At 33.5% G+C, this 11,211-nt stretch overlaps 2 protein-coding genes across 5 annotated transcripts; one reads left to right on the forward strand and one right to left on the reverse strand.

The window, feature by feature from the left end:
• The first annotated feature begins 249 nt into the window (after nucleotides 1-249).
• Nucleotides 250-3,241, forward strand: CSK (chloroplast sensor kinase). 2 transcript variants are annotated; one of them, XM_078989026.1, is made up of 10 exons: nucleotides 250-738; nucleotides 983-1,144; nucleotides 1,255-1,548; nucleotides 1,623-1,688; nucleotides 1,776-1,844; nucleotides 1,930-2,022; nucleotides 2,105-2,298; nucleotides 2,398-2,671; nucleotides 2,738-3,026; nucleotides 3,106-3,241. In XM_078989026.1, the coding sequence occupies exons 1-9, from the start codon at nucleotides 355-357 to the stop codon at nucleotides 2,987-2,989; spliced, it is 1,788 nt and encodes a 595-aa protein (XP_078845152.1). In that variant the 5' UTR covers nucleotides 250-354; the 3' UTR covers nucleotides 2,990-3,026; nucleotides 3,106-3,241. The 2 variants fall into 2 exon arrangements, with proteins under 2 accessions (XP_078845152.1, XP_078845151.1); XM_078989025.1 differs by having other exon boundaries at nucleotides 2,738-3,241.
• A 5,752-nt stretch (nucleotides 3,242-8,993) lies between these two features.
• LOC145041100 (uncharacterized) lies at nucleotides 8,994-11,211 on the reverse strand. 3 transcript variants are annotated; one of them, XM_078989027.1, is made up of 2 exons: nucleotides 10,734-11,211; nucleotides 8,994-10,266 (listed from the first exon to the last, which is right to left on the reverse strand). In XM_078989027.1, the coding sequence occupies exons 1-2, from the start codon at nucleotides 10,842-10,844 to the stop codon at nucleotides 9,169-9,171; spliced, it is 1,209 nt and encodes a 402-aa protein (XP_078845153.1). In that variant the 5' UTR covers nucleotides 10,845-11,211; the 3' UTR covers nucleotides 8,994-9,168. The 3 variants fall into 3 exon arrangements, with proteins under 3 accessions (XP_078845153.1, XP_078845154.1, XP_078845155.1); XM_078989028.1 differs by lacking the exon at nucleotides 10,734-11,211 and adding an exon at nucleotides 10,363-10,470; XM_078989029.1 differs by lacking the exon at nucleotides 10,734-11,211 and adding an exon at nucleotides 10,367-10,463.

An 11,211-nucleotide genomic window follows, 5' to 3' on the forward strand; every position in this document is an offset into this window, starting at 1 on the left:
CTATATTTGAATATATAAATAGTATTACCCATATATGGGTAATACTATTTATATTTCAAAGCACTATTTATATCTCAAAAGATGAAAAAATAGAATAGATCGAAGAAGAATAGGAGAGAAAAACAAATTAAAAAAAATGATATTTCGGATGGGTTGAGATATCCTAAGGTATACACCATTTACGCATCACATAAATGTATAGGGGCTTACATGAAATTTAAAAAGACTGAAAGGGCTTGAGTAAGAAAGTAGCATTTTACAAATTGTTACCCTCTATCCAATTTGGGGATTCGGCCGACCGCTGCCGCAAGTTACAGCGTTGCTCATTCTCTACTGTGCGGAGGTCTGGGAGACATGATCCTCTCCTCATTTGCTCCTCAATTTCATCATCAGCATAAAGATCTTCGTCGTCAGGTTGCTTACAGATCAGCCACCTCTACGACTGCCGTCCACTGTAGCATTCGTAACAGCGCTCCGGCTCTCCGTCACGTGAGCAGTAGTAATCATAATAACGGTAACACTAACACATGTGAAGATGATGTAGTCACGGTACCCTCCGCTGTAGCTGTAGCGGCTGCTATTCGTAAGGCGTCAACATCTCCGGTGGAATTCGTGCAGAGGATTGAGCAAGACGGGAAGAACAAAGGACTTGTGCTTCCCAGCTCCGACTTCCAAACGCTTTGTGTGGAACAGTTGGATCTCTTTCGTCGTATCGTGGATCCCGAAGCTCTTCTATCGGTAAGTTTATAAGCTCTACTATGTGTAAACTATAATCGAGTGTAATTCACACCGATAGCTTAACTACTTCATAAAACGTAAGTCGAAGGAAGGAAAAGAAACATTTCGATGGAAAGGATACTGTTCCTAATTATTAGAGGGTTGATCTCAACCTTAGTTACTCATGTGCTTTTGACATATTCTACTATGGTGTTAAATGTTTGTGTGAATCCTGATCAATCTGTCATGAATGATGAATCTTCAGGTCTATGTGAGACCAGCTGGTAGTTATGTTATGGACAGACTAGAGTTGCGTAGAGTTACCGTGTATCCTGGAAGGAGTGTGGCCGATGTTGTAATTGTAATCGGGAACTTTAGCATCACAACTGGATTAAGGGCAGCAGAAGCTTCTCTTCTGAAACAGCAGGTATGCTCTTTATGCAATCCACATGTTACCATAAAATAGGATATAGTATATTTCTTTTGTCTCTGATTGTTGTTTGTTCAATTTAGGATAGATATTAATGTAAATTGTAGGCAGAATTCATTCCCAAATCCAGAGCTTTGGTTTTCCCTATGGTGAAGCATCCATTCGTTGTGGGGTTTTTGGTGGCTGAACTTCCAAAACTGGAATTGCAAAAGGAAGAAGATGATGTAAAAGTAAAACAAGGCTCATCCCCCGAGGAATCTTATCCATATGCAATTCCTAAATCATGGGAACTCCAAAGTTTTGTAGATAAAACATTGGAAATGCATAACTTTTCTACTGAACAGAGATTAAATGCAATAAACATCTCCCGTTCTGTTGCTATGGCGTATGTTATGGACCAGGTAAACCACCAATTTATCTTATATGAATCCAAAAACATCTTACAATGAGTAATTTGCTTATGTTCTTCCTACAGAAAGCAATGTTGCTTCAACAATCTTCATGGCAAAACAATGTCAGAATGAATAATTTGGTTGAGCAAGTAAGATTCTTCTTCTTCCTCCTACAACCACATTCTGGAAATAAACTTCTTGAACAATATCATGATCATAAGTCTGTTTATCTACAGATCCGTGGTCCACTTTCTAGCATTCGGACTTTAAGCAAAATGTTATCAGCCAATATGAAGAAAAATGAGGTGTATTCCCAAACCTTTAATGATTAATTGTCTCTCTAAGTTTTTAATTTGAAGGTAACATTGTGATTACTTGAATATATTACAGGTTTCATATGATATTGTTGAAGACATGATGGTGCTAGGTGATCATATGAGAGAGACACTTCAACAACTCCAAGATGCTGTTCATATGACAAAGGTATATAACCATAAATTTATAATAATACCTTAATAATTGTGTTTGTTCATATGACAAAGTAACAAGTCTTGACTTCTTTCAGACTAATATAGTCCGCTACAACGAAGAAAACCTAATGAAAATAGACGAGTCAACTCGTGACTCAGTGAGGACTCAGTTATCCAATTTCTTCTCACACGATCATGGTGGACCATTCTCCCTCTCTTCTAAATCCGGAGATTTAGAAATGCCAATGCCACCTTTGACCCTTTCACCTTTATTACACCAAAACATCAAGTACATTTCCACTTTCCACTAGCCTTTTGAAATTTGATCATTAGTTTTTATAATAAAATAAATAACTACTAATATATTTGTTTTTTTATGTCAAAAAAGACCATGCAATGCTTCTGATGTACTCGCTGACCTGGCGGATGCACTCGAACCCCTGGCTCATAAGCAACAACGTGTGATACAAATCTGTGAACTTCCTCAAACTTTGGAGGTTGCTGTTGAAGAACCCGCACTTCGCCAGGCTTTAAGCAATTTAATCGAGGGTGCTTTATTGCGTACAAATGTTGGAGGAATGGTTGAGATCGCATCCACCAAAGCGCCAGCTGGTGGTGCCCTTATCGTAATTGACGATGATGGACCCGATATGCACTACATGGTACTATTGTCTACTGTCTACTGTCTACTGTCTACTGGTTACTGTAACGGTTATTTGGTGTTGCAGACACAGATGCATTCGTTGACACCGTTTGGGGCGGATCTGTTATCGGAAGGTATGGTGGAAGACAACATGACGTGGAACTTTGTGGCGGGGTTGACAGTGGCGCGAGAGATATTGGAAAATTACGGTTGTGTCCTTAGAGTGATTTCGCCACGGTGCATGGAGGCGGCACTTGGAGCTGGTGGGACCCGTGTGGAAATATGGCTTCCGGTTTTCTCGTCTTCTTCGCCTGATGGGCCTGCTCAGGCTGCGTAAGGATGGGATTCTTCTAGATTGTTGTTGTTATAAACAGGTAACAAATATTTAATTGTGAAACACTATGTAAATATATATATACATACTTGTTGCAATAAGTGTATGTGTATTTTTAGGTGTGTTTTCTCCCAACGTGAAAGGGAGTAACTGTAAATAGCAAGCTAGAGTTTAATAGGTGAGGTGGATTATATTATGTGTAAAGATTTATGAGCATTGGGTTGTGTGTAATGATTATGAGGTATTTTATGATTGTCTTTGGATGTTATGTATTGAGGTGTTTTAGGATTTAGCTTCCACAAAGTATTGATTGTTAGAAATTTGTAATTTGATGTATTACAAACACGGATATTTCCCGAAATCTATTGAGGTATTAGATATTGCTAGAAAATGAAAATAAAGAAACTTCCAAATGCTTATTCAGTTATTTGGAATATCTTATAGTGCCTGATGGACTTAGAAAATTTTCAGTACGGGGTAAATTCAAAATGCAAAGTTATCTTATATATTCTAACAAGCTTTTTATTTTTTCATTTTGTCAATAACATTTGTTTTTTCAAAATCACAATTAACAAGCTAATATATAATATTTTTATAAAAATAAACAAGAAAATTCCATATTTACCTTATCTTAATGACTTTTAAAACAAATATGAACAAAGAAACATTTGTTGTTCATATATAATAAATTGATTAAAAACTTATTAATATACAATAAATCAATTAACAAACATAAATATATTGTATGTATAATATGTAGAGTAAGTTAGATAGGATCTATTTCTACATAAAAAATATTTCTAATAATATATTAAATATTATATAAATAATTAAAATCTTAATTTGAGTTTTTCTTTTTCCTTAAGTGAATTTTATTTTAGTTTTTTTCTCTTCTAAAAGAAAGTGATAAAATGATTTTTTTTTTTTTTTTTTTTAAAATCACAATTACGAACATGACAATGAAGTAGAGATCGAGAGTTCGAGATTGTCGACAATAAATAGATTATCATCGACTTGGTGAGTTGGTCTGGTCTAGATGGATCAAAGGTGCAAGGGTATAAGAGGTTTTCTCTAGCTTTAATTTCGTTCTCTAGTTTATTTATTTATTAATTTATTTATTATTTTTTTTATAAGTACAACTCTATTATTTACCTTTTAAATTTATGTTGCTTTCATTTTAGTTTATATAGCTTTAATTTTCCTTTGCTATCTCTTGAAAACGAACTGCTTTCTATCATTTAAATTTTAAACAGATATATTTATTTATTTATTTTAAAATTTCAAGGGACGGATTATATATATATATATATATATATATATATATATATATATATATATATATATATATATATATATATATATATATATATATATATATATATATATATATATATATAGGGTTAGGTTATATTGTTTCTAGTAACTATTGTGTGCCAGAATACACAGATCTGGACCACCGGATAAATAAAATCAACAATCATGATCTGAGGGTCTATGATATTACAATAGGGTATCATGTATCCTATAATCACACAAATTTCAACAAAATGGTATTTTGGTCAATTAACCTATTTTAAAAAAGGAAATTTTCGGATTTTAAGGGATCATTAATTCCCTTATTTTTAAAAAAATTGATTTTCTTTTTAAAATTAATTCTAATTCAAATTTTAGTATTACTTTTAATAACAACCGATTTTATTCTGTCAGAATGACAGAAAAGTCAAGAATAAACTAATAAACATATTGTGGTTTTATTCTTGCAGAATATTGTTTCATTTAATATATTTTTTATATTAAACATGCTTAAAGAATTATACAACATATTATCTAGAATAACATTTTCTAAAAAATACGGATTTTATTCTTTAAGAATCACTATTTACATTCATCGGTAAAGAAAAAAATACTATAAACAGTTATTACAATCATTCTAAAAAAATTATGACTAATAATGGTTTAATGATTACATTTATTCTTAAAGATTAAAACTAAAAATGGTTAAGAAAAAGAAAAAAAAAACATTAAAATCTAACAAAAACACTACTCTATTCCGAAAGAATATTATTGCTAAGAAACAATTTATAAATTCTGACAGAATACATTCTGTTAGAATACAAGTATCGTTCTCCATGTTTTCTTCATTTTCCACATTAATGGCAACATCTTCAAAACCTAAATTCACAAGGAAAACATAATCAATTTTCAAAATAATAAAAATTTTAGTGCATTAAATAGAATAAAACAATTAATCCATATTTCATTCCAACAGAACTGGAATTCGTGATTTAAAATCAAAATCAAAAAGCAATTGGATGAAAAGTTCATAGATGATGGTTCATTTTAATTAATAAAGTTTGCAAAGTAAATGAGTTACACAGGAGGTTATACCTCCTTTGTTCGGTTTCTAAAAGAATAAAAACTATAAAAAAATATCCATATTCCATTCCAATAGAATTGGAATTCTTGATTCCATTCCGATAGAATTTGAATTCAAGATTCAGTTACCGTATGCATTCTATTGGAAAAATATCAAAGTGAAAAATGCATAAATCAGTAGAACAATGGAGATGATATGCAGAATCGATAAACATTCGATAAAAATTCAATCACTAACCATGAATACAATTTGAAGCCATGACATGTTGAGCGATCAATACGGTAATATTTCTCTTTGGCATTTCATCAAACACTTTTAGGGCAACTGTTAATTTGGTCCTAACAAAACCATCCAATTGCAGTAAAATCGAAGCACACTGATTAAATCTCAGATAATAGAATATTGTAATCAATAAAGAAAATAAGACACCTGATTGAGTTTTAAATTAACTTTTATTATGTTTCAATATGTGTTTCCTTTTGATTGACAGTGAATGAATCACCAAAGAAGCAACATCCAGTTACCTTATTTCTTCTTCTGAGTATCACGTTCCAGTCAAGAACACGGTGTTGTTCTTGACAAATCAATCAAGAAAATGGGACATCACACCTTCATTGCTTCTCCTTCATTTTCCCTGTCAAAACACCAAAGCTCAAACACCCAATCAAAACACCCATGGATTTCCTTCAAAACTCAAATCCATATCCCCTTCATTATATCAATTTTCCAGGAAAACCCAAACATCTCAATGATTTCTATTAAACATCAAATAAGAAAAAAGAATTTTTTTACCTGATTGATGATCGACGACCGGTAAACCAGCCAAACACCCCTTGATTGACGAATGATAACACCTCCTGCGGCCAGTCAAAGACCGGAGACCCTTTCCCTTACTTCCCGTCGATCCTCACTGCCAAACCACCCTCATCGGAGATGTTGTTTGTCACCACCCACGTTATTGGCTGCAAATCCTTCCTCCCTCATTCTTTCTGTAAATCAACAACAGCCAAACACCCATAGAATCATCGACCACCACCAAGTTCTCTCATCCCCCACTTGTTTTCCTATCGGGTTTAAGGCTTCAAGGGTGGCTCCCTGCCATACACCCTGTCTTCTCCATCGTAAATCTTCGATTAAAACTTCCATTCTCCTACAAGAAATTCTCGAGAAATTATTTTGAGACGAGATGGTTTTGTGATCGACGGCCGACTGATAAACGGATGTTAGTTTGGTAGGGTTTAACTAATTAAGGAGAGATTAATTGAAATATTTTTTACCATAATTAGATAAACCAAGTTTACCATTATACCCTTTTTAATTTATTTAATGATTTATTAATTCCTGAATTCTCATTGGTGCATTTAGGCACACAATATTTGCTAAAAACATTTGAACCTAACTCTCTCTCTCTCTCTCTCTCTCTCTCTATATATATATATATATATATATATATATATATATATATATATATATATATATATATATATAAGTGTATACGTTATAAAAGTACATAGTTATTCCAAAACTATTTATGGGGGCAACTGATCTTTTGCTGGTTGTTGAACAAAGGGAAAAAAATGAGAAATAAATAGGATTGTGTCAAACCTCTATTCTGGCAAAAAAAAGTCTGCGTCTCTTCGTTTTCTAGCTTGAATTCTTCAATCTAGTGATATACATATTCTTTTCCTTTTATACAATGTACACAAAACGCATTCCTTTAAGAATGTAGTTGGTTCTATTTTCTGCCCCCACCCTAAGTCCTTCCATGAGTGTGTGGTTTACATAATAATTTGATGAAGTTAAGAATACTAATGCAATAAAAAAAGGTTCTAATTAACACTCTGAATAAGCAAATGACACGTTAAAATATTTTATTTTTTACAAATTTATGTAAGATATAGGAAAATTGATTTTTCAGGATAATTATTTTTCGTTTTGTTCATATTTAGATAATTTTTTTTTTGTACAAATATAGACAAAAAAAAACTTATTGGAAGTGTTAAATATCACAGTTATTACCGGTTATAGCAAGTTACAACTTATGTAGCGTATATATTACAAATATAATTATCTAGAAGAATAATGAACTATTAGTTTTGTTCACATCTAAATAATTTTTTTTGTTCGCATGTGGGCAATTTTTTTTTTTTTTTATTCACATTCAACCATCAAATTTGTTGAAGTTATTTACATAATACCATTGTTTCAAAATTTTAAATCGACAATTAAATTCAATTCGTCTAACTTGTTGAAGTTGTTCACATAATACCATTATTTCCGAAATCGAGACACTTGGTTCGATCTAACACAAGAACATCGTTTGTTTCTTAGGGTGGGGTTCAAACTAGGGGATTAAACTTATGTTTACGATTATTAATTATTATCCTAATGGAAGCTTGAGCTCGCTCCTCCATGGTGCAGGGATTGAGAAACATGGAGCAAAGTAGGAGACTAGGTACGAGGTTATACTAGGCATGGCTCATGCTCTCGCGTATCTACATCATGATTGTGTGCTCATTATTTTACATGGAGACGTGAAAGCCATGAATGTTATATTGTGTTTGAACCTACAACACTACCTTAGTGATATTAGGCTGACTAGAGTTGTTACGAAAGACCAAAACAAGAAACCTCAATTAGCTTCCACTCTCCCACTTATTACACCTCATACCTAGTCACCCACTATGCTCCTTGTTTCCTAATCTCGGCACAATGGAGGAGTGAGCTCAAACTTCCATTAGGGTAATAATCGTAAAACAGAAGTTTAATCGTCTAGTTTGAACCCTAGCCTAAGAAACAAATGATGTTCCTGTGTCAAATCGAACCAAATGTCTCGATTTCAGAAATAATGGTCTTATGTGAACAACTTCAACAAATTGGACGAACGACTTCCACTACCGATTTAAATTTATGAAACAATGATATTATATGAACAATTTCAAGAAGTTGGATGGTTGAATATGAACAAAAAAAAGTTACCTAGATACGAACAAAACCAATAGTTCATTACACCCCAAGATAATTATCATTGTCGCATTTATGCCACATAAGTTGTATTTTAGCCAATCATAATTATCATATGTAAACACTTCCAACAAATTCTATTACCTAGATGTGCACATTTTTTTTGTTTTGACCTAAATATGAACAAAAACGTAAATTTAATTATCCTTATAAGTTAATTTCCTTGAGATATATTCAACATTTTATACAAAATGACATTTTAAATTTGCATCTATTGATGAAAATTTATTTAATTTAAATGATGGGTTACAAACTATGATATGATCAAAACTAGTTCATATGACATCACTTCATATGACCTCACTTGCAAAAACCAACAAAAAATTAAATTGGAAACTCGATTCTTGTCGGTTCCAACACTCCAATAACCAGCTACAACAAGAATCCAACAACACCAAAACACATAATCATCAAATTCTTTAATCTTTTCACATAATTCTCCACCATGACTCCAAGAATCATACTGTCATCAACTCTTTCAATGTTCTTTTCTTGATTCTATCGTCACACTTGTCATTCACAAACCACACACACTATTAAAAATTGCCATGAACTCATCAAAATAAAGTTCCAAAAAACCAAAAGCTATGAAGAACAAAACACCAATTGAATAAAGATATGAAATAGATTCAAAATTTTCCTAATATATCAAAGAGGGAGTCCTCCTCCCTCAAACTAACAAATAAATGGAAAAGGGAGAGGCTCTATATACACAAATCCATCAACTCATCTACCTCTACAACCATTTAAACAAAACGTATAATAATCATTCATGTTTGTTTCACCCACTTTCTCTCAAGCAATTCCCGGGCAACAAAAATCTGTAATCGCTAGCATTTTCAAGAAGATGTGCAGGAAGATGAACTGCAGAATAAGAATGTGGAATGGGTCCCATCTTCCCAATGATTTCCTTAAAAGTATACTCTTCTGGTAACATGTCGAAAAGATCAGCCCCTTTGCAGATTACTTTCTGGACTCTTTCAGGGTTCAAAAACTTTTTGAACCTCACTCTGTCGAAATGGCTATAAGCTTTCATCTTGAAGATGAACTCGCTCACATGGCGGAAACAAAAGCTACAGTGCCACCCTGCATCTGCTAATATCACATCAGATTGACGAAAATGAGCATATGTTGTTGTACCCGATTTATATCTATGTGCAGATGCTCTCCAGCTGTTGTTGTCTGAGAAAAACTCGAATGAATACAAGTAGTTTTTGAGACGAAGATGAAGAACAGGAGGTATGTCATCACACCATCTTAAAAGATTGATAGTGTGTCTACTTGGAATCTCGTCAACATCTGACATGATTAACAAATCATCATCTTCAATCCCAGCTTTTTTAAGTAAATAATCCAACACCACTCGTTGATACGCTTCTTCAACAAACGGGTTTTCCTTTTTGTGAAATCTTCCCGGAATCATCCCGTAGGTTAACCTCGGTTCCACAAATTTGAACTGTTCACGGTGGCCGGAAAACACAAGAGGCTTAGGTAAACCGGTGAAGGTGGAGTTTGATTCTAGAAGTACGAACTCTGTAACGTAAGGGTATAACTCATGCCATCGTATTGTGAGAAGATCGACTTCGTTGCTGAATAAGACTGCGTCAAATACACGCCTTGGAAACTCGCGGGTTTTCCATCCGTGAAGCTTGCAGAGATTCTCCATTGATACGTTTTCGTGATAATAATGAGGGATTTCGTGAAATGGTTTCGGTGGTGATTCCCACAGTGGACGCAAGAAGTAGGAGATTTTTTGACCGTGAATGTACACTCCGAAGATGACTGTTGGTACCAATACGAATAGAAAAATTAGGGTTTTTAGATCTAATCCGCGTAGAATGCAACGAACTCTTGACATTGCTGAAGATATCGTCGAATCCTGTAAACAAAATAGGACATTTTCGTTAATCTTCTATACAAAACAGATTCATATGAAGAACACAGTGAATACATATATCAAATTCATGATCATAACCTACAAAATTTGGGGCAAAGTTGTGTGTGTGAGAGAGAGAGAGAGAGAGAGAGAGAGAGAGAGAAATTTGGGGCAAAGTTGTGTGTGTGTGTGAGAGAGAATAAGTTTTCAATTCGAACAATCGAGCCCCCAACCTCCACACGTTAAAAGCTGGAAAAAGACAACTTTTTTGATATTTTAAAATTAAAAACTTAATTTTTTTAATTAACAGCTGAAAAGACTTTCTAATTTTTTAATTATAATTCCAACAACGTTAATTCGTTCAGCAAACAAGATGAAATCGATTAAAACCTAAATCGCAATGCGATTCGCAAATCGAGAATTTCTTTCTGATTTAACGTAAACCGGATTTGATAAGCTAATCGAATTACCTCATCGCAAACATCGCTGCAGATATCATCAGATTTCTTTGAACAATAATGAGATCCCCCTTCAGCCATCAAATAAACTTTATCGACGAACTTTGATAAATGAAACGCCATTTCGAACCCTAAATTCCCAATCAATTACACAGATATATCACCACCCCCAAATCAATCACAATCAGAGGGCGAGTCGGAAATTCTTCACACGCCTTTTCCGTCTCAAGATTTCGAATCCAGTAACAACCGAAAAAATTGGGATATTTTGATCATAGAGAGTGAGGGAAAAAATCCGGATTAGACAACCATAAATTGTTGTGATCCAATTGAAGATTTGATTTCCCAAATTTAAACACAAAAACAAAGAAGAATCAAGAATCCAGAGGTGTCTCTCTTTCTGGGAAATCGGGTGGCCGGTTTTTCTTTGTCTTGTACCTCTTTCTTTCCTGTAAATTACACCATGAATATACACACAATTGAATGCAAT

Source organism: Lactuca saligna, chromosome 4 (genome assembly GCF_052625555.1).
Source record: "Lactuca saligna cultivar CGN05327 chromosome 4, ASM5262555v1, whole genome shotgun sequence".
NCBI lineage: Eukaryota > Viridiplantae > Streptophyta > Magnoliopsida > Asterales > Asteraceae > Lactuca > Lactuca saligna.

Coding starts and splice junctions, on each gene's coding strand:
- CSK (XM_078989025.1), top strand. CDS start 355: ATGATCCTCTCCTCATTTGCTCCTCAATTTCATCATCAGCATAAAGAT. Junction 1,549..1,622: donor TGGCGTATGTTATGGACCAG/GTAAACCACCAA, acceptor TTCTTCCTACAG/AAAGCAATGTTGCTTCAACA. Junction 2,023..2,104: donor ATGCTGTTCATATGACAAAG/GTATATAACCAT, acceptor GACTTCTTTCAG/ACTAATATAGTCCGCTACAA.
- LOC145041100 (XM_078989027.1), bottom strand. CDS start 10,844: ATGGCGTTTCATTTATCAAAGTTCGTCGATAAAGTTTATTTGATGGCT. Junction 10,267..10,733: donor GCAGCGATGTTTGCGATGAG/GTAATTCGATTA, acceptor TTTTGTTTACAG/GATTCGACGATATCTTCAGC.